The following is a 23,841-nucleotide window of genomic DNA, read 5'->3' as shown; positions in this document are numbered from 1 at the left end:
CCTGGCATCCTTGTTTACCTGCTAGTGGTATGCACCACCTACTTTGGGTAGTAAATGCAACTACCGGCGCCGTTACTAATTGCCCTTATTAGAATCTCAGCTTTGGGACAAGCAGTTACTATAGCTTTTGATTGGTAACTGATGCGACCTTTTTCTAAGAGTGTAGAGTGCTGGCGGTACAGGTCCGGGCAGCCATACTTGAAAATTTGCTGTCCATTTGATTCAATCTCCCCCCTCGGCAACAGTCTAGAATCAAACCCGCGACCTTGGACAAAGCAGCATAACGCAGTTTTCTTTGAGTCACTGCGGCGGATTTCAACAGTCAGACGAAATCAGTAAAATACTCACCAAGGACTTTTGAAGTAACAAGCGCAAGGCTAAGCATATCCATACAGAACTAATTACTACCATGGTGCTTTAATAACTGCAGCGCAAGGTTTACGTTTATAGCAATATACCTGTAAATCTCTCTGACAACTTCACTAAGCAATAAGGCATGAAAACAAGGTGTACGCGCAATAAACTGCGTCGTCCTTGCATATACTATGCATATCCAAGCGAGTAATGAGAGGTATTGCTAAGTCATTCATAGTGCACTCAGAAGCTTTACATCCCGATTCCCTACAGATCTATATGAAGACAGTTAAGTTTGTTCTTTCTCCTTGAAGTTGATCAAAGTCTCTTCAAGGTGATTATTGGCGTTGAAGCAGGAGGCAGGTTGGAGGTAACAAGACTTGAAAATATATTGTAACGGAAATATTTACACAGTCAATGCAGAGTTAGCAAAACAACACTGATGCAAAACACACAAGTAAACAGCGCATAACTCTTCTACTTTTTCTTAAGTTGGAGCCTAGGACAACTGTCACTACATACGACCAACCGAGTCTCACTGTTCTACCACCAAGTGGTTACGGCCCAGACTAGCATTGCATCGTACGGAGTCTTACTGATCTGTCAGTTTTAGTGATTACAGCCTAGACGGAGGAACAGCACCTCGTCTGGATTGTTATAGCTGAAAGAGACAAAGCAAAATGGCTGTAGGGTCGTTGGCCCGCCCCACAGAAGCAAATGCCAATGAGAGCTAAACGTTTCTTAAGCCACAACCCCAAGGGATGGGCTTACTCTTAAAAGTAAATGTATTCGAAAGCAACCCTGTGTCCTTCTTCCTACAACTCCGGTTCCCTCTCCTGTTTCCACGTGGTCATTGACGGCCTCAGCAAACACGCCAGGCACGCACGATTTATTGCTAGGCCATCTCAAACCTCGGCGGCGTCTCTAGCCAGCAAATAGGGCTCGGGAGCTGGTGTCCCAACACCGCGTACCGCATTCCCCCCTCAAGGTTTGTCCGCGTGGAAAAATTATGACTGTTGGCGGCATCTGGACTGGGTGTTCTCAAGACGACGTTCTCCGAAAGCGATCTTCGCATGCGCACCGCGCCTCTACACCACGCGCGCTTTTCTCAGCACTCTAAACAAGGTCCACGTGGTGGCCGCCCGGACGCGTAGGGGAGTGGACCCCCGCTCCGTGCACGCAACACGTGGTCAACATTGCTCTAAACCTCGTCAGCCGCTCTAGCCAGCAAATGACTCGGGAGGCGGCGCCACAACGCCGCGTACAGCAGTCCCACTCGAGTTTTGTATGCGTGGACCTACTGTGACCATCGGCGGAATACCAACCCAGTGGGCGCAAGACCGCGTTCTCCGCATCCGCACCGCGCCCCCCTGGTGCACGCCGCGGCTCGTCACCCGACACCACGCGGGCCTTCCGACCCCTAGAAAACAGAAACGGTTGCTGCCCGGACGCGTATAGGGGAGTGGACCCCTCCCCATACACAAAACACGTGGACAGCTCGCGACGCAGCGAAAGTATATACAAAACAAACATGCAGCCCTACACCGCCCATTCTGCATGCCATTGAGAGATGAGCGGCCTAACAAAGGCTGCCCATTTCATAAGCGAAACACCTGATAGCAACCCCGTACTGGCTCAGAGAGTGAAACAAAATAATTGAAGCGTGCCTACACGCGAGCCCGCATTTGGTGGCAGCTTTGTCCAGCGCATTTATTTTAGTGTAATGAACACAGAAAACAGGCTGGCGAAAACCTCTGCGGTTTTCACGCTCCCACGCTCCCAACCGTGACTAAGTTCGATGTTCAAGAGGAAGCTTTAGCTCGGGGCCAACATCAATTTCATTTTAAGTACGTGTAAAACGCGGAAATGCTTTTATGAGACAATTACTGCATCTATTTGAATGAAATTTGTGGAATTTGGGAGAGAAAGTTAAATCTACTGACTGTGGCAAGGAAAATTTCGATTCAGGGCCTGAAATCTTTAAGAAAAATTCCGAAAATATAGAAATTTAAAAATGTATTAGAGCACGAAGTTAACAAATCGGTAACTGCACCAAAAACAGATATGACAGTTCTGTAAATAGCATGCTTAGCGCCCCCGGAGCGGACATATTTGCCATATATAAACTTACAGCTTACGTGACATTCTTACAATGTTTACGGGGTTTTTTTAAACATCCTTCTCACAAATTAGTGATATTTTTCACAGCGGTGTCTAATACAGCAATTATGTCCACTTTCAATGTATTATTAGGTGCAGCTTGCAGAATTATGATACCGTTTTATCTACTTCTAAGTTACAGAGTTGTAAACTTAATCTATAGTTGAGCTTTTGGACATTATGCAATTTTCAACACCTCTTTTTAGAAGATTTTGGCGGTCTAAATAAGGAATGTCCTCCCACGGTCACTACATTTTATCGTTCCCTTTTAACTCCAACAAACCTCATCGAAATCGGTGCAGTGGATGCTGAGAAAAACGATTTCTCTGTTCCCATGTATTTGGATAGATATTCCCGAGCTAAAACTCCCTTTTGAAGGCTGGTCGCTAGCATTATTTTTCTGCGCCGGCAGCAGGCGTCGGCAGCTCCATACCAAAAGGCCAGAGCATGTTCTTGAATGTTCTTGAGGTAGGCTGATTTTTAAATGCGGATCTCTCTCTCTCTCTGTTGGGCCGTAAGTGGCGAGCGCTGGAAAGCTACTGTCGCAGTATCGGTGAAGCTCAGCGCTCTTTTCAATAGAGTGGTTGTGGATATACTTGCAACATTATCAATAGGAGTGCAAAAGAAGGGTCTCGAATGTAGGCACTAAGATACTCCCGTACTCATCTTTGGTGACCCATCCTCGCGTCTTTGGCTGTCGTTGCTTTACATGTGGCCAACCCTCCAGGTTGCTCAGTCTACAGCGTGCAGTCAACTCTGCCTGTCAGTGCACCTACCTCGCAGCTGGCAACATCACGGCCCACCTGCTGTAGCGATTTGCACCGCGTGCTTTTGCAACTCGGGTCAATTCACGTGCCGTGACTGACAAGCGTCAATATAGTGCAGAGCACTGTTCGCCGCAAATACGTACTACGCATACCATGCAGTAGACTAAGCGCGTGCTTTCATTAACTTGTGCGCTTTTTTATTGGTTCATTATTATTTATTTTTTTTTTTTGCGACAGTGAGTAAAACCTCAAAACTGGGTTTGCTCCGTCCGTTGGTCACGCCGTTGTCGTCAGGGTTCACCCTCGGGTTCACCATGTGTTGAAGAAGAATGCCCACCTGTGCCGCTGGGCGTCCAAATTCTACTATTGTGGCAATGTGCAGCTCGGAGGCGGGCGCGTTTGCCGCTGAGCTACAGCGCAACATCCACGCTTGATAACTTGTGCTGGATTATGTTCGCAGAACAGACTCTGAGAGTGGTGGCGTCCATGCACACACGCATTTCGGAGGCCGCAGTTAACAATCCGTAATTGATTAAGACGTTCTCGTTGTTGTTGTAACTTGCGCATCGCAAAGAAGAGATCCTTCTTCAGAGGATGACTGTTAAATAATATGTCTTTCTCGAGTACACAAGTTTTCTCATTTTATAAACGTTTTGCTTAGGTGGCACATATCATAGTTGATATCTGCCACCTGTGCGAAGGAAATAACAAAAAGATGGCGGTGTACGCCGTGATTACGTAGCAGTAAATGGGTTCAAAGTCACAGGAATTGCTGGCGTTTGCTGAATTCGTTTCTTCCGTGCAGCAGCAGATGTTATTCATACAGTGCTTCTTTATTATTATTATTTTTTTCAATACTGGATCCTTTCGAGAAAGCTTTCAATAGAAAACACAAAGAAAGCTGACACCCTCTTTATAAAGAATTAAAGGTTATGTATACCGAAGGCCACGTGGTGCAGGTTGTGGTGCTCAATGATTTCAACGCGATACTCAGAGTGCATGGCTGTCGGCGCTTCTTGCGCCAACCCAAGGGGCTGGGCGCACCGAACTGATGCATCGTGGTTTACGATGAAAGCGAGACCCTTTGTCACGCATTGTGACCATTGTGACTCCATTTGGTCCGACAGCAATCATCCAGCGCTCACCGGGGGCGCAAAGAAGCGACAGCAGCCAAAAGCGACGGCAATACCGCGTTCCAATTGTTTAGCACTGCAGTGCGTTCTTTCTTATCCGAGCGATATCAGTATGTCCACCAACCAAGCAATTCATGGTATTCCGGCGCCGTTTTCATTGCAGAAGCCTAAGATTTTACCGCTAAAGGTGGATACAAACGCGAGGGCAAAATCCCGCCTGCTCCGGGGACCAAACAGTCACGTGATCACTTGAATTCGGCGCAGCCAAGTTAGGTCGCATTCCCACAGCCGGAGCGTCGTTTGCGGAATCCGCGTGCTTACTCTCGACTCCAACGCTGCGCGTTTGCATAATCGGCGTGCTCTAGATTCCATAGCGTTGTGAATCCCTCAGCAAGAGCCAAGAAAAGTGACGGTTGCCTCTTAGCGTTTTCTTGAGCACCTCACTCATGTTGAGGTCCCGCAGGCTGCGCCATCTGAGTAAATAGAAATGCGCGCGCAACCACGACTCGGCTTTCCCACTGCACCACAACAAAATCACATGCGGTCAATGCTGCACAACAAAAGCACACGTGGTTTCAAGCCGACAACACACCATCGTAGCCACGCCAATCCGTCCAATGTGGACAGATTTGACGCTGACTACGCTAAATTGAGGTCAGACGACCGTGAAACGGACGGATGGAAATACCGGCGAGCATTTTTAATCCGGACCGCGAGCGGAGGAGGCCGGACTAGGCGAGGGCGGCACGTTTTGATGACGGGCGCGTCACGTGATACGCCATCCACTGCGAAAACTCCTCCTCCGTCCGATCGTGTGTATGCACCTTAAGCAGTGTCTGATCCTGTGCTGCGATGCGTGTGGTGAGTGCTTCTCGTCGCCTGACTACCTCGAAAGGCAACAACCCACCCAATAGGGACATATATATACCGGGCAAGTATCCGTGTGCCTATGTCGATATCAATGGCTACTTGTCATGAACAGTGCTACTCAGGATCGGGGTACCCTAAGAAAGTACGTTAGGGCCACTTCTCTTTAATATATACTTTAACCATGTCAATATTAGTAGCAAATGGTTCTTTATTATACCGGGTGTTCAAAATTAAGCTTTACAGAATTTTTGAAAATCACCTGTGGCAGGTAGCATAATCATTATCGTTGAGCTGGGTTATTCGAAGAGGCGGACATTAGTAGCATGAGAAACCTAAACGCATATTCAAATAATTTAAAAAATTGACTAATGAACTTCTTAGTTAATTACTTTACGACACATACTGCAATTGGCGAATTGTTCCCTGTGAGTTTGCACGACGCATTCACTTGAAATAAATTTCCAGGATGACACCAGTTTCGAGATATTATTTCCCAAAGTGTGGGACGAAATACATGGGCGTTCCAGTTACTTTTGTGCTTCAACGTATAAAACAGCGTTTTGGTAAAAAAGTAAGTGGAACAACAGTACATTTTTAAGGCGAGTTTGATGGCGCATATATCCAAACTGGTGTCATTCTGGAAATTCATTCCAAGTGGATACGCCTGACAAGCTCACCGGCTACAATTCGTACATTGCTATATGTGTCGTAAAGTATTTAGCTAAGAAGTTAATTGGTGAATTTTTGTTAATTAGTTGAATATGTGTTTCGATTCCTCATGCTGATGTTCCGCCTCATCGAATAAGCCAGCTCAATGATAAGAATTACGCTACCTGCCACAGGCGATTTCTTAAGATTCCGTAAAGCTTAAAAATGAACACCCTGTATACAGTATATTCAGGCAATACATGTACATTATTTAGTATTAAATATTATTTAGTATTAAATAACTAAGATTACCTAATTGATGCTTCAAACACTACTTTTTCCATACGCATTGCCATTGAGCAAATTGTAATATTCTAATAGCTAACGTCTTTAAACCTAAATCAGTATTCGCCCATTAAGGTAACCTATTCGGTTAATCAATAATGTCTCGCTATGAGTCAAAAGGTGTCGCAACTGTAACTTTAACGCTTGAGGTGTATGGTTACGCTGGGATACGCATGTAGATCACGTTAGCCCGAAGGTTGATCGTCTTGGTGGCATTTTATATCGCCACGATATATTTTTTTTTTTTTACCAATGTGAATCTTCTCTTTCAGCTACTAATAGTCACACTTAATCTTCCAGCTCAGAGCTTTTTCAGAATACGAACATTGTCATAGTAGTCAGCCTCTACGATGCCCGTCCTTCACTTCGCTACAAGCATGAACTGCGATAATGTTTTTCTGATATAGCTGAACCTGCTCTTCACATAACATGTTACGTTTTACGCCATGTCAGATATTTTGCACTAGCAAACCACGTGCAAACAACGGATCACATTTATTCCCTAATCTGATTAACTGAGTACTCTTTGCGGGCTTTGAAATACCCGCGTATTTAGGCCAAGCACCGTTGTCATATTACAAAATGACTACGATATTGCAATATTTCTTCTTTTCTTTGTTTTCTAGTGAATGCATACGCGTGTTTTGTTGGTTTTTAAGTGATTTTATTAAGCATAATTCTTGCAAGCCTGTATACTATTTCGATCGTGGTCAATTTTTAATGCGTTAGCATTCTTAGGGTACTTGGCGCGCTTTGCGGGGGCTATGTATCCATCTATCTATGTTTGTATCCATCTATCTATGTTTTTACCTAACCATTTTCCCGCCAACCTGCATCACTGCGCAGTCAGTGGTCAAATGGGTAGCGCACCGGGCTGTCGTGCTGAGGTTACAGGGTTCGAAACCAACCATCGCACCAACTTGGGTCACTGAGTACCGTATTTGCACGTAAATAACGCGACCGCGAATATAAAGCGAGGGGGTACTTTCGGTCTCTACGAAAAAGAAAAAAAAAAGCATATATTAAGATTATAACGCGAAGTGATGCAACCAGGGCCGGTATTTTGCAGCGATGCGTTATGCTTTATTCTATGCTAGTCTTATCATCCACCGCTCACGTCCGGCTTATCCCATTGATAACGTGAGCGGACCGTCGCTCTGACCACTGACCAAGCGCGAAAAGGCATTAGCATCGGAAAGGCATCGCTACAAAATACCGGCCCTGTCCGCCGTGCATGTCATAATTACCGTTACTCTTCTGGTTGCCCGTTGAGCGAACACGTAGTACCATTTTGGTACCGCGCTTATCAACAACGTGGCCGGCCGGAATGCCCAAAAAGATTGCCGTCTCGTCCGCATTTCCTATCTGGCCTATGGGGTAGTTGCGATCCATACGCATCTTGATAATATAGCGTTGAAACTCCAGTAGTCTTTCCTCGTACTCGGCCGGGAGCTTTTGGGAGATCGAAGTCCTTCGGCGAAGCGAGAATCCGGCGCGGCGCATAAACTTCTGCACTTGGGAGCGACTGGCCTTAAATGTGTCGCGAGCAAGCTCTCTTGCGTTGAGCTGTATGAGTTCAGCGTGCACAGACATAAACTGGCCGCGGCGTTTGCGGACGAATTCTGCAAGGTCCTTCTCGATTGTTGGGTAACGGAAATTCTTGGGTCCACTGAATGCTTTCCGAGTAGGTGCGGCTTGAAATATGCGATCACGGTACTTCCTCCAGCCTAGTATGGTCGATTCGCTCAGTCCGAGATAACGCGCCGCACTTGAATTTCCTCTCTCTCATGACAACATGACCGCCTGTGTCCTAAATGAGGCGGTTTACTGTGTTATCCTGTTTATTGCAGTGGCTCAGTGACTATAGCGCAACGCAGAAGTGTAAGCACGATGAATACACAACGAAGACTCGAAGAGTGGAGTTGCTCTGGAGCCTGGAGGGTTTTCATTTAGACAGAAAAGAAAAGCTCGAGTTGTATTCGGGTCAGGACCCCCGATTATAGCGTGAGGCGCGTTTTGAACGCGATAATTTCGAACGCGTTTTGAACGACAAAGGACGTCGAGCGTCGCCGGCGCCGTTTCAGCCAATCGCATTCAATCGCGGTTGGTAAGGCGCTGTGCCTTCTAGATTTTCAATATACGCGGCCGGGATTTTACCCGCGCCTTCGGGCTTAGCAACGCAACGAAATAGCCACTACGGCGGGTCGGGACAGGGTAGGTAATGCTGTTCAATTAAACTTTTTAGCGTCGGCTCGGGTATGTGCCACTCGGTGTGTGTCACTGGGTATGTGCCAGTAGGCGTGTGCCGATCTTCAATGAACGTCTTGGACGCCAACTTGGGGAATGTGCCTTTCTACAACGACCAAAAAGATCCGTTAAATTTATCCAAAGCTAAGCGGAATCGAATCCAGGTCACAAGGGCTCCTTAAGGACAGCAACGCGACACAGTAGCAGGCTGCGCCTCAAATTCGCTGGGTATGTGCCGATCTTCAATGAACGTCTCGCCAACCTGGGTCACTGAATATGTGCCACTGATTGTGCGGCAAGCGAGGAAACAATTCTTAGCGTTCACAGGCACCAGCGCGCCGCTCTTCTTGTCACGGAGGCCACGCACAGACTTCTCGGAAGCGCCACCAGTTGGCGCAGCGTGTCCCGAAAGAAGCGCGAGAGAGGAGCCCGGTTGGCCGCATGACGCGTTTCTCAGCGTTCGCACGCACCGGCGCGCCGTGCATTTCGGAAGCCACGCGCAGGCTTCGCGATGGCGGCGCTAGATGGCGCCGAGTGTTCTTAGGCGAGCGCGAAAGGGAAGTCCCGCTGCAGTGCATAACTCGTTTCGACGGTGGCAATACATTGTATCGCTATATTGATTCAATGCTAATGCATTACCGTCGGCAGTCATCATGAGATGTCATTGCGTGCCTTGATCCCATCACTGTCGAATAGTTGTTGTTCCTCAGTGACCTGGCGCAACCCACTCTGGAGGACAGGTCATGAATCGGGTGGTGCAAGGGCTAAGAAAATAATACTAATTTTGAGGCATCTCATTTCAATTAAAACTGCTAAATGTAACTTGTGAAAATTAAAATTTACCTGATATAGATATGAAATTTATTGTAGCCACATATTATACAATATAAAAAATGTCGCAGTTTCACGCGAAAGGCGAAGCATCAATTGCGATAGCAAATTAGTAGAGAGCTATACGGAGTAAGGATAGTAGTCTTATCAGCTGTATAGACTTGTACATGTAGCAGCTCCAGCAACGCGCAGAACTGTTGTCGACGCCGTCAGCGTTTAGCCCACGTTCACACCGAACGCGCACGGCGTTGGTGACTGTTGCCGGTGCCTCTGGCGGCGGCTCGGAGGTTTCCGACGAGATCAGAACGGGACACGTCGGCGTTTTGCCCGCGTTCGCACCGAACACGCGTGGCGTTCGTGACTATTGACGGTGCCTCTGGGGGCGGCTCGGAGGTTTCCGACGAGATCAGAACGGGACACGCCGGCGTTTTGCCCGCGTTCGCACCGAACACGCGTGGCGTTCGTGACTGTTGACGGTGCCTCGGGGGGCGGCTCGGAGGTTTTCGACGAGATCAGAACGGGACACTCGTCGAGCAGCGTCGGAAGTTTTTACCATGCACCTTCTCGCCTCGCAACGTTTTTATATAAATACGCATTTGGTGAGGCAGTTTGACGTCGCCTCCCCTCCCTTCATCCCGTCCCCCCCACGCCCTTTCGCGCGACGGAAGAAGTCGCGTTTGCTCTCCGCCGTGCGTTCGCTCCCCGTGAAAGCGCGCGTCCCTCGCGCGCTTTCACTTGCACATACAGCATACGGCGCACGGCGACAATTTCATCGCCGTTGTACTCTATACGGAACCTCACGGCGACGGCGACGACTACGCCAACGGCAGAAATCCGCTTTGAGTGTCCATATAATTGCTATCGCAATAAAATGTAAATTACAATAAAAATACGAAACGGAAACATTTAGCATTGAATTCTTTTTTCTGTGGCACAGAAAATTACAGAGGACATCACAAACGTTCTGGTGGCTAAAACCCAGTTCGGTAGCACCAAAGGAAAGGACCACCGGGAGAGTCAAGCGTAGTTTATGTAATGTTCCTTCCAGCAGTATTTTCCTTTGAACATTAAGATGGCTACATGCGAAAAAGAAATGTTCTAGAGATTAACTCTCATTACAGAAATGACACAACGGTCATATCACCAGACCAGACCCTGTGAAGGTAAAAGTTCAGTAGGGGGACTCGACAACTTAGTCTCGTAAGTGACACTTCAGCCTTCCTAGTGGAGCACCATCTGTTAGTCATTCAGAGAAAAATTTAGATGCGGAAATTCTGAAGTAGACAATGAAGATTTGTGAAAGTTATTTGCATTTGCAATGTTTTTCTCACGCCACTGTTACATACGCAGATGATGGTAAAATAGGGATTACCGAACCATTATATGATGCTACTGCGAGTTCATCAGATGGTTCATTTAGTGTCCCAACACCCACACCAAACGAACGAGGCGTAAATTTCTTGTGACGATTGAATGGAACGCTTCTAAGGCGTTTGATAGCGTCTAGGTAGGTATGATTAATGAAGAACAAACAGAGAGAAAATCTGTTAAAATTGCAGCTGAGCTAACATAAGATGAAGGTAATGTATACGTTTATATAACTGGGCGAAAAAACGAAGACACACGAAAGAAACACACACGACACCACGTGCGCTCGTGGTGTCGTGTGTGTTTCTTTCGTGTGTCCTCAGTTTTTTCGAGCAGTTATATAAAAGTCTAAAAGCTATGAACCAACTAGCCCGCCAGAACGTTCTACTGAAGGTAATTTATATATTGCTAAAACAATTGCGAATAATTCAGCCTGAAAAATAGGCACGAAGTCAGGTAGTCGAATTGAAAAAGACCAATTCAGAGATGGAGATATAATGCCCACACCCACGGTGCCCGCACCTGCCTTCTCTTCACATACGGAAGTGTCATTCGCTATCACAGTTCTTATTCTAGTTGTGCAAGGTCACTTTTAATTAAATTAAGTTATAGGGTTTTACGTGCCAAAACCACGATCTCATTATGAGGCACGCCGTAGTGGGGGACTCCGGAATAATTTCGACCAACTGGGGTTCTTTAACGTGCGCCTAAATTTAAGTACACGGGTGTTTTCGCATTTCGCCGCCATCGAAATGCGGCCTGCCGTGGCTGGGGTTCGATCCCGCGACCTCATGCTCAGCAGCCCATCACCATAGCCAGTGAGCAACCATGGCGGGTGAGGTCACTTTTAAAATATCATTTATGAATTGATAGAGCAAATTTTTAGCATTATTTGGCACAATGTCATCGAACTCAGCCTTAGCGATTGGAGAAAAGCTGCTTAAAAAGTCTATCTCACAGAGGTGAACTTCTAATGGGTCTAATAGAGCTTGCACAAAAACAACTTGAGGGCACCGTTAAAACGAGACCACTGATACTTAAAAAATTGAGTCCAACTCATTTATTATAAACGTACTGAGATTTTCTCTGTGGGGATTCATAGGTGTCCAGAAAGGTTTGCACGGATAGGATATAGAGAACCGAATGAGAAGAGAAGGAAGGTGCGTTTCTTTATATAAACATTCGCGCGCAAATTTAGAGGATAGGATAGGAATAAACTTTATATGTCCAACGGTTATGGCTGTTGGTGCCCGGGGCTAGGCTGCCAGGGGTCCATCGCCGGACCCCTGGCAAATTTATAGAGATCAAGACATAAGCGCAATGCTTCCCATTCTAAAATGCAATAAATCATTGCAAAAACATCCCTGCACATTCAGTAGCGATTGTTGCTCAGTCTACGCAGCATGCCTACTGCACATGCTCCCTTGCATGCAATGTTTTTCGTTCTACATAACTCCAAAATATTTAAGTGACTCCACTTGTGGCATAACCTCTTCTCGGCAGATCAGCGAAATGTGTACGGGAACGGTTTTAGGAAAAACTAGGATCTCCCTTTGCCGACATTAAGAGAGAGGTTAATGCCATCAAGCTAACTTTCACGGCTACTTATATAGTACTGCAGAGTTTGATATAGTGTATGAGTGTCTACTGATGCAGCAAACAAACTTCAGCATTAAACGATGATTGCGACAAGATGGAATCTTAGGGGAGGCTTCTAGTTTGTTTATATTTTAAAGGCTACAATACGCATTGAGAGCAGTAAGATTTCCTGCCGTTTACAAATGTTTAACACGCTATAAATACGTTGGAATGCCTGCATTATGAAGGGATTTTATTAAAATGGTATGTTTTACACTGTCATAAGCGTTAGTAACATCCAAGCTGACTAAGGTGGTGTATTGTTTCCGGCATCGAACAAGCTGTATTCGGCTTTCTAGGTAAAGATACGCTCACCAAATTGAGCGCCCACGTCTGAATCACATTTGGCACGGGCTCAAGATCATATTTTCTATCAACTAATTATCTATGCAACCGTGAACGGTGTTTTTTTTTTTTCGATGAGATTTACAAGATTGGATGCGAGATATTGGCCTAATGTTGTCTAGGGCGTAAGCAGCACCCTGCTTTTAGTAGACGAATTACTTTTGCGTGTTTCCATTCAGGAGGGATCAACGAATTGCCAATAAATTGGCTTACGATAGTGGGCAGAACCTGAAGGTGATATATTATATAACGAATTTTATTGTAGAGCACCATCATGGCCTAGCGCTGAAGGAGTTAGCAGGCTTACTACTGTTGCCAGTTTCAGAATTGTGATTTCTTTAAAGTCGTTACCATGAGGAGGCAGAAGTGCGTGATAGGGCAATGTGGACCTAAAACGAATTTCTAGAGCTTTAACAATATCTTCCAGTAATTTAGTCAGTTCATAGAGTGTTTGAACGACAGATTCAATGTTTATTGGTGCCGTAATCATCTTAGTTTTCAGGAATCGAAAAAGTATTTTTTCTGTTGCCAGTCTTACAAATAAAACCAAACCGCTGACAATCATAGCTGTCCTAAATATTGGCAACTGTTCTTTTAAATGTCGCAGCCACAAACCTATAATCTATACAATTACACTAGGGCACTGATTATAAGCAACTTCCAAAACGCCTTTTTCCTTAGCCTGTAATCACATGAACACTCCTTGTTCCACCAAGGGCTAGAACAAACACTACGGCTTTTTTCTCTTGGAGCTCTCTGCTGATTGGTGTGGACGGACAGATGGACGGACAGACAGATTGATTGATTGAAAAAGAAAGTCCGACTGTTGGCATTTCTGAGCCACAGCAGTCATTCTGAGAAAACCAGAGGAACGAAGGTATGACGACGCTGCGAGCGATTCTACCACACAGGTAACACAGCCGCAATGACTCGCGGGCCAGAGGTGTAGCACCTTTTTCCAGAAAAGAGCAGATGTCAAACTTGCTGAAGCGGATTTTGTTGGTGAAGTTTACCATCCGAACATAAAGAAGGTTCAATATTTTATTAGAGCCAGTGAATTGCAAATGAAGGTCAGCTGCATGTTGACATGCGAGTTGCAGCAAAAATCCCTCTGCGTAGGTGTGACGGACTCAAATGACATCGGGAACGAAGAAGTAATCTCACTGAAACAAATTTTAAGCTACAAATGAGCGTGCCTTATTTTTTTTTTCGGCCGGATATTGCCTGTGAGCACTCTGTCTTGTTCCGAAATGTCATGAAGTCTCAGTTTAAATCCCTGCATGGCTGCTTTGATTCAGGCCTTGCTAAATTCTGCCGTTGCGTTACACTTCGTGCCGGCGCAGCATTAAAATCTCAGTCTATAGGTCATGCATCTTAACAGATGAGTATAAGAGAGCGCGTACACTTCTCCGAGGACAATAGCTGTACAATAGATTCACTGTACATCTATGTGGTACGAAGGATGTCTCCACATACACTAATGTGAAATGGGTGATGCTATTGGGAATTTCAATGACATGGGGCTTTTCTTAAGGATACCTAAATTGTTTACCTAAGTTTTCTAGGGGCCTGGAAGCCTGCTAGTTTACACTTCGCGTAAACAAGCCAGCTTCCTGGCCCCTAGAAAACACGTGGCCAAAAAACATCCCCGCTTAAACCAATCTCGTCGGTCGCAAGCCGCTGCCATCCACCTCACGCACGCAATACTCGAGCCTGTATTCATAACATGTGCTAGCCAGTGTCGACTTTATTGCCTTCGGGCCGGTTGCAAGCCTGTTGAGAGCCCTCGCACAAGCCTATCAAATGTTCTGCGACACGTGGGCACGAGTAAAAAAGGGAACACCCGTCCCGGAGACCATTGCTAAAATGTGCGCGCGAAGAGGCATCGGAAAGCAATTTTCCAAAGCCGCGCGGCTCCGGTTCTCGCTAGGCCGGCTGGCCGCGCTATTGAGATGCAAAGACTTGCGATCCAGCCCTGGACGCGCGTGCGCGCGGTATGTATAATGAGCACGAGCTTTGAAAGTTCTCACTATGCTCTCTAGGGTATCTCGCAGTTCAAGATGAAAATGGCTAGCAAGGAAAAAAGCAGAAGGGCTGTGTATTATTTCTTCTTCGGCAACGCAATACTTTTTTTTTACAATTACCATACGAAAGCAGCAACAAGCTCTATTGGCGCCGTCAAGGTCGCAACAAAGGAGTTAAGTAGGTCATTCGGGATTCCGGTGCGGGGTGTGCGGATGTGGGTCAGAAATGAGGAAGGTGCGCAGAATAGCGGGTGCCAAATTTTTATTCCGCATCGTGGTCCGAGGCATCGGGGCCGTTACGTAGACAGGTTGGAGCCTTCCTCTCTCGTCGTGCTAGGCAGAGAGCCGCCTGCGAATAAGAGAACACACACGCCGGCTCAACACGCGTTGGCCGCAGTCAGGCAGCACGCCGCGCGCAACGGGTCCGATAAGCAGCCGCGCTGGTGCGGATTCCAACGACGCTGTCATTTCGTCTACACAGTGTGTTCACCCTCGGGCTACGCAATGTGCGGCTCGACTGCGTTAAACTGTATTTTCACGCGGAAAGGGTCGCCCAGTACTATACCCACACTTATACAGCACTCCTTTGCAAAAGAGTGCCCACTACGACTTCCGACCCCACCTGATCATTTTTTTCCTACTTATGCTTAGTCAAGAAGTTGATGCCCACCCATACGGCTAGCGCGCCGGAAGAAGGAAATAACGCTGCCAGCGGCGCGTTGCATAAGTATAGCCGGGCGCTTCAAGGCCTTCGTTATAACATTGGGCCTTATTGTAAAATTGAAGCTGAGTTCACGCTATGTTGACATGGCAAACAACATGCACGACGGAGCAAGAGATAAACAGAAAATGTGCACTTGTCTAACTGCTAGCAATGCTATGGCACACGACAAAGTTTATAAAGAAATACATATAACCGTCTTTGATGTGCTCCGTGGTGAGTTACGAGTTCGATACAAGGTACGTAGCCTTCACTTTGCGTGTGTTCGAGTAAAAGTAAAAATCTTCTGTCGAAATACAGCGCACTTCACTTTTGCAATGCGCAAACTAAAATGCAGCTTTTGAAGTGCGCGTGAAAAGCACGTTGAAAGCTAACTTATTCCTTTACGGTATTGGGGCACAGCATTTCGAGTAACCCAGTACGGCAGTTGATAACAGTGACAGCTAAGCTATAGTTGCGTTTACCGTTCACGATTGAAATAGTGGATTACAAGTAAAGCAGTGAAAAGGCGAGACTTCATCTTTGTTTATAATTTTATGCGGCTATCGTTCCTTGAAATCAGTGAATGTAACAATTCCAGCTTACGCTGGATATTCTTCAGCCGAGAGTATAACGCCCCCCCCCCCTTTTTTTTTAACGCGAGGAGCAAGAGAAGCTTTTTTTTTTTTTTTTTTTTTTTGTCATGCAAGCTACCAGTGGGGATACTTTCACGCACACATGTTCTGAACATGGGTAAGAATTCATTTCAGGTCCAAAGAAGTAGGCACCGTTTTATTTTTGTATGACTGCGAATGCTGCTTGTGAAAAACATGCTATTATTACCATAGTGAACTGTTCTTCGCTACTTGACGAGCAAAATTCGTAGCTTTGTGCAGAGAACAGATGACTTAGATTAAACTGAATGTATGTCAAGGTAAGTTAAACGTGGCCGATTGCGGCAGATAATTAAAACAGGTGATAAGATTAGGAATTTTGCTGGCATGGGTGCCTTCGATTAACGCACAAAAGTGGCCATTGTAGATCTCTGAGACGGCCCTCGGTCTTGCAGTGGACGTAGTCAAACTGCTCCTGAAAACGATAGTTAATATTGTAATTGGATTAGACCTTTACTCTAAAATGTGACTGAGCTAAAACCTTGCTCAGGCTTTCATTTTCAATTGAAGGTTAAATCAATTTGCGCTTCATGTGTTACGTCTTGAAGTACAGGCGGCATTAACTGCCACACATCTCAAGTGGATCCGAAATAAATGGGTTTCAAAGTTAGCGATACACGAGCGATTTGTTCAAATATTTATACTATCTATACCAGCGTGAAACCAACTAAAGTCCCGGGAATACCAAAACACTAAACGGCGGTAATAAAGCGCTGAAAGTTATGACGTCCTTGTTAATAGACTTCACACGGTGTAGCGATTACCAAGCAAGCTATAAGGCACCGGGTTGTGAGTGCACAGCGACGTACCCGAATTTTATGTTCCAAAATATGGGACGGCCTAAAACAACCCGATGTAGTTGAAGATGCGCCGATGCTCCTTTAGGCGGCGACACCATCAACCGCGCCGGTTGCGTGCATTAAGCGTGCATTAAAGGAAATGCTCACTCCAACAAGTCCAGCACTTAGCTGACATAATTTAAATTCCAACGACGGAACACTTGAACCAGATTAAGGAAAAGAAGATGATCATAGTGGTAGACTCTGGCATTGTCCGAAAAGGAGTGTGCTCTATACACTTGTTTTTTTACATGTGCTACACTGTGTGCTCAAAGTGCCACTCTTTTCCTAACAGCAACCAAGGGTTTTCCTAGGTTGAATACAAGCAAAGTTTGCTCTCACCTCTCAGTTACAGAAGGATTTGTATGGAAGACTCATCCGTAGTTACTCTGGAAAGTATTACACCGTGCTATCTCATAAAGTTGAGAGTTGAATATGTTTAACGACTATAGCGCGGGCGCCACTTGTATGTTCATCGCTTCAGATCCGCTTGCGAATCCTTTTAGATAAACCTCGGATTCTCGCTAGTTAATTGTATATGAAGATACGCATACAATGTATTATAACACGGACATTATTTTGTATGTGCTGAGAAAAAAATGCGCGTCCATCATTTCAAAAACTCAGTTTCGCTTTCAGAAGAGTTTAACAAATGATCTCCATGCCAACTTCTACAATGCAAGCAATTTCTACCGACTACAGGAAATCGGTTTGAATGAGTTGGTGCTTGCCGAGACAATATCAGCGCTAAAACTACGCAACACGATTATTCGCTGCTTCCGAGCACGGCATTGTGTAGCTACAACGGCGGCTTTATACACGCGAACATTATAGCCACGACTCATCATCTATTACTAACCTCGCAAAACGTAAACTCAAGCTGGCAGAACTACGGAAAGTGCGCATAAGCACGTGTATTATTCTAGCTGCTTAATGAAGTGCACTTCTAGAACTTCCCTCTTTCTGGGCAGCATTCACAACGCTTTCTGTTCGTAAGCGCTCTTTGCTATCGACCGGCCGCCTTCGCTAATGATATGTCCACCCTCGGGATTGGCTGAAATTTGATCTTCTGAACAATTTTAGCGTAAGTGCTTTTCGTGAATACTGGCCCAGGGGCCGAATTGACACACACACACACACAAAAAAAAAACATTCTTACGCTAGAACTGTTTGTAAAAACAGATTCTAGCAAATCGTAAGGTCGGACATATTAGTGAAGGTGACTCTGTGAATTCGGCACCAACGTCCGTAGTGAAAAAAGATCTTACGCTAGAATTGTTCGAAAGAGCCAATTCCTGGCAATCTTGAAGTCGGACATGTTACTCGCGAACGCGGCCAGTCAATGGCCAAGAACACTTGTGAATAACATCGTGAATTCGCCCCCACGTTAATTAAAGGGTTTACTAAGATATTGTCCGATTCAAAAGCGGCGCATTATACGAAAGACGTATGGTATGAAATTCCTCCAAGTTGCAAGAGCATACATGGGACTCAAGGGCCGCTGTAAAACAAAAGAGCGCGGGAGCATGAACTGAAAGTGAAGAATTGGTTCGGCGAACAACGCGACGGTCATTGAATAAGATGCGAAAGCGCGCCGGTTTCTAATTTTCAAGAAAAAGAAACGAGACACGTCAGTAAACTCCACGATATACGGGAGAGGGTAGTAGTAGAATCATTTTTTACCAAGGGGAAAAGGGACACGTGCGTTTAATTGTAGCTTGGGTAGTCATCATGGCCAAATATATATTTTACTGCAAACAGCTCTCATGAGCTATGGAATGGGCTGAACGTGTCCGTCCTTTCGAACGATTGCCGTAAACAAAACAAAAATGCTACACAAGTTCTGCGAATTGTCTAATAATGCGTAATCATTCTTTGGCTCAGCTGCTACTTAGCTCTTGCTTACTTTTTTTAGCCAGCGTATACATGTCTACCCATCACTATCAATCATCTACTATTACACTATTATAACAATGGCATGTGTTAACTTGACCAATTATGCATTTATTTTGCAGATATATTGTATCAAGTGAGCCGAATCGCCGTCCCAACTGGTTTTTTTTTTTCTTTTTTTCGTTTTTCTTACGACCTTTACGCGCCGGCGGTGATGTAAACAGTTTTTTTTTTTCCAACGCTACCACTCTAACGCTCTTGCACTAATATAAGGAATACATGTGTTAACTTGAGGAATTATGCATTTATTTTGCGGATATAGGGCGTCACCGGACAGACAGATTTTGTTGGCGTACTCGCCAAAGAATGCTTACGCATTAAAAAGTTGCCCGGTAGTAGGGGGAATCGAGTTAGAAGATGGCAAGAGCCAGCGGAGCCCTAGACTAAGAGCTCCGACCATTAGCGATGCCCCTTCGGGGCAACACAAATGCGGCTTTAATCCGACCGCTCTAACCACGATAAACAGTGATAACACTGATAAGCTAGGCAGCAGGCCGAACGTGTCCGTTCCCTGCAGCTCAGAGACGATTTGCTTGAAAGGACGCGTCAGCGTGAGCGACAGCGTACTTCACTCATTGCCCTAGCACACTTGTCCAAGTACCGCACTTTAGTAGACATTTCCCGCTTCACAAATTGCAAGAAAACGTTCGCCGCCGGACCAGAGGATGGAGGGCAGGAGCCTTCGCCTAAACACCGTAGCCTAAACATGTTCGCAGTAATCAAGTTGAGGTAAGCAAGGAGTGAGTGAAGCCTGCCAGCTCTTTCTTTCTTGACATGGTTATACGCAATCCACGATGGCAAGTGACAGTGGTCATGTGCTCATGTATAAAACCGCAGTTGCTGTAAATAAAACCACCGTTACAAATAATGCAGTGTTAATTTGTCTGTGTTTCCTTGTTTCATTGTTCTAACTCTAAATACGTATATATGTCTACAGAAAAGTCGAGAAAATAACTTTGAAACTAGTGTAGCGATACGATTAATGTTTCCCTTGGCACATGCCTTAACGCTTGAAAACATCACGATTTTTTGTTTTCTATTTCTTTATCCATTTGTTTAGTGCCACATGCTCTACTTTTAATAATGACAAGTGGTGCAAAATAAATATCCGTATGTAGTGCAGGTAACGGCACTTACTCATTGTGAATACTGCAGCAAGAAAGGCTTTCTTTCTTCCTTTATTTTTTATTTTTTTGCGTGAAACGTATTCGTTGAGAATGTTCAAATACGAACGCATGCCATCGGACTTTGCCAACTTTGGAAAAGCATGCAGCGAGCACCTGGTGCTGTGTTCGGCTACTGAGAAGGCGCAAATATGTAAGTAGCGAACAAACTTAAGCGCTGTGATTTCACTTGGAGTCATATTTTGCGAAAAATGGATCACAGCGATCTCAGTTTTCCAGTATAAAAACATTTCTCATGGATTTTGTACTTCCTAGTCCGCTGCTTTCGTGCACTGATAAGATTTTGCGGTCATCAGGATGAAGCTCAGTATACACATTGCAAGCAATTCAGTTGGGACTATGTTACAGTAGATAACCAAGAACTCAAGGAACAATCTCTCCATAGTAGAATGCGTTAGGACATATAATCTGTGTGGCTCTCTTCTTGTCCTGTGTCCGCCCCCCTCCCCACTGCAGTTCACGAACTAAGCCAGAAATTGACTCGACTGTGCCCCATAAAGTCATGGCGGTATTGTGGTACTTGGCGTCATGTTTGGAAGCCACACGTCGTCTCAATAGCGGTCGATACGGCAGCAGCAGCTCGTGTATCACCAACTATCGTCGTTGTTCACTGAGCAGCCGCCTACAAAACCGACCATTCTTACAACAAATCTGCCTCATACATTCGCCGCTTTATCTGGTGACAGTTTCACAACAGTGCCCGTTTTAGATCAGCGAGACCGATCATGGCTTGCAGCTTCTCAGGGCGAAAAATTCCCTCCCAGTGACTTAGCATGGCCCGACCGCAAAATCATTCAGCGTGCGACAGTAGCGAGGCTCCTAACGAATATTGCGTTGAGCATGCTAACATCATTTCGACGAACACGCCTCAGCAAATGCGTCGCAAAGAAGGCTGTCGCACGTCGGGATACGGTGTGCGGCTGAACTACAGCTACTGCGAATTTCATGCAGCCCAGCGCCCACTTCCAGCGCTCGGGATTGGATCCGAAGCAAGAAACAGAGTAGAGAGGAAAGCAGGTGCGCTACCTTTGTTCCTGACGTTTAGCCGCACACTTTGGACAGCGCTTGGTCTTAGGGGCCTTTTTATGAAATCTTAGTTTCTTTTCCTTTTCTGTCGCACCTGTGGATTGAGCACAGGGCCCTCCGTTGCGATCAAGACCTCGCGCACCTCGGGACGTCACGAACACATGGCAGGTGTGAGTACTGCCTAAACACTGTTAGGACACTGCGCTGTTGTCACGAGAAGGGAGTGAACCGAGGAGCACGATTTTACCTAGTCACAATCATATGATGCCAACAGAATAGATCGGGGCTACATCTACCACACGCACCGAAGGAAGTGCACGGGTAAACTGCGCCGCGATTTAAGCCGAAATGCGAAGACGTGGGCTTAGCTCCCACTGTAGATTTCTATATTTACATTAAAAGAAAAAAATTACCCTAAGGCTTCATTGTCTGTTTGCTTCATATGATTGCGTGATTGCTTGAAAATTGCAACAGATATGAGATTATTACTCAGTTGTCTTTCAGTTAATGGGCTTTTACGAAAAATATACAAAACTGCCTAATTAATTTACAAGATTCTGAATGCCATAAGGCAGACTTCCGTCAAATGCTGTAATGATTTACACGAAGGTTCCTTCCTTTCAGCCATCAGCTTTGCCATCACAATAGATAACCTCGAAGACGTTATTGCAGAAAGCGATGGGGAGAAAACAATTACTCCTCAAAGGACTCCCTAACGCTATCTTGCACTTGAGGCATTAGCGAGTAAGCTTGTCTCGGGCCTAAAATGATTGCTCAATTTTCGTAACTCATGTTTCATCCACCGCTACGCTCAAGCCACGGAGTCAAAAGGAACGTGAACCCGACGACGCGCCGGCGCAATGGGAGAGAGAGAGAGCGCCGCGGTGTGTTTTGGTGACCTCTGGCTGCGCTGGGGTTTCAATGGGAAACTGTCCACTTTACAGGGTATATTTACGAGCCTCTACGAAACATGATGCTCACAAGTGTGCCAATTTCTTATTCATTTTCTCCGTCGCCAGCCAATAATTCATCTTTGTGGCATTCACTGCGCTTTAAGCATTGCCCGATGATCCGGTATGTGATTTAAACCTTTTTGGTCTCACTCGTTCTTTATTTATGCGTTAGTATTAGGAGTGTCAAAGTGGGAAAAAAAGTATGTGTGCGAAGACTGGGAAGCCGGTCACACGTGGTGTATGTATATATATAGTGCAACTGATCGTGGTCTGCTCCGGACCACCGTCATTTGCACTTCGCTCCTCGAGGAGACAGGACGTGTGTCGAGTAAGCTCCCGAACAGCACTTTGCAATGTGGGGTGAACGCGGTTTCAATCCTGGATCCGGGACCTCAACGAAGAGGTGCGACCTAATGCTGATGCATTTTGTTGCATTTATCGCTAAATCGGCACTGAATTATTTGTTTCTGAACCGTCTTCTAATTCATCAGCAGAGCAATCAATGGGGCTAGTTGGTTCATTTTAATTTCTTTTAAGAAAGCGCTTACTTAAGAGCGCTACACGAAGAGACAAGACGGAAACACAAGTTGACAGGAAAAAGCGTGTCCGTCAACTCGCGACATTACATCGCGCTTTGTCTTGTCAACTTGTGTTTCTTCGTATAGTGCTTTTAAGTCAGCGCAGTCTTAAAATGAATTCTCATTTGCGTTGAGGGACTGAGAGGTGTTTACAGCATTTCACTACGGCTTCCGACTGCGTTGAATTACAAAATCCAATAGAATTACGCTGAGTGGGCGAAAAGAGACATTCTCTTTGCAAGTCTGGGGCTGATGGCTATAAGAGGAAGCAAGAAGGTTGCCATCATTTCAAAGTGCACTTGCGACGGCAGGAGTGCCTTCAGTCATATGCATGTGCTTAAGTGAAGTGCCCTCAGGGTGACATGACAAAATAATCGTTCGTTTTTTTCTGTCGATTCAAACGAACACAATGGGACTACGTTTCTCGGGAGGGAGTGGTGCGCGTGTAATTATCCGCACTGAACACGCAGAAAGCCACCGGATGGACCTTGCACGCCCGCAAAAATGCATTCAGCTATACGAGCTCGTCACTGCGTGGCGCAACATTTGCAGATACACGTATGAATGGCCGATAAAATACACAAAATTATAACTGCGTATACGTTCACCGACCTGCCAGTGCGAAGTCCCCCACACAACAGATAACTTAAAGTTAGTCCTTTCGCAAAATTCCAACTCAAAATGCCAAGATAAAACTCAAGGTGTCGCGTTAGCCATTGCGAAAAACAGCGCTAGTTTACAAGAGCGAAGAAAAAAAAAAAGACACACCGGCACCTTTGTGTTTCTATTATTCATTCGTCCTTGTAAAGTTGTGCTATTTTTCTGCGATGTATCTGTATTAGTTCGCCCAACTGTTGACTCTCGTGAGCGTTAGCCATCTGCATCTGCACGATATCACAGTGCGGACCAAACTGTTTTTAGAGGCCGCAATCCACGCCGGCACTCACTAAATACAACGATAGGTGTGTAAGATGCTTCTATGGTGGATGAAAATGATTTTAAGGCGGAAACGTTTGAATAACTGCAAAAAATGAAGCGCGAGAGCAAGAACGCTTTCATTGAAGCCCCGATAGAAACTGCGGAGCGAAAGGCCACCAAGACATGTGCTGCCTCTTGCGGCGGTGCCCGGCGCATTGTGGGACGAGCCGCCCGCGCTCGTCAGAGCACGTTCCCTTCTTACACTGTGGCTCAAGCACAGTAAAGC

At 45.7% G+C, this 23,841-nt stretch overlaps 1 protein-coding gene across 1 annotated transcript in view; it reads right to left on the bottom strand.

Annotated features, from left to right (window-relative positions):
* Positions 1–14,977: 14,977 nt before the first annotated feature.
* The window catches only part of LOC119456782 (protein kinase C iota type-like), a 42,764-nt gene continuing 33,900 nt past the window's right edge, over positions 14,978–23,841 (bottom strand). The window contains exon 11 of the mRNA XM_037718609.2: positions 14,978–15,079. Within this exon, the coding sequence (XP_037574537.1) occupies positions 15,027–15,079 (53 nt within the window). The 3' untranslated portion in view covers positions 14,978–15,026. The remainder of the gene's footprint in view (positions 15,080–23,841) is intronic.

The sequence above is a fragment of the Dermacentor silvarum genome, chromosome 1 (genome assembly GCF_013339745.2).
Source record: "Dermacentor silvarum isolate Dsil-2018 chromosome 1, BIME_Dsil_1.4, whole genome shotgun sequence".
NCBI classification, from domain to species: domain Eukaryota; kingdom Metazoa; phylum Arthropoda; class Arachnida; order Ixodida; family Ixodidae; genus Dermacentor; species Dermacentor silvarum.
The sequence above is the reverse complement of the archived record's forward strand: the minus strand, read 5'-3'. Positions and strand labels throughout refer to the sequence as shown.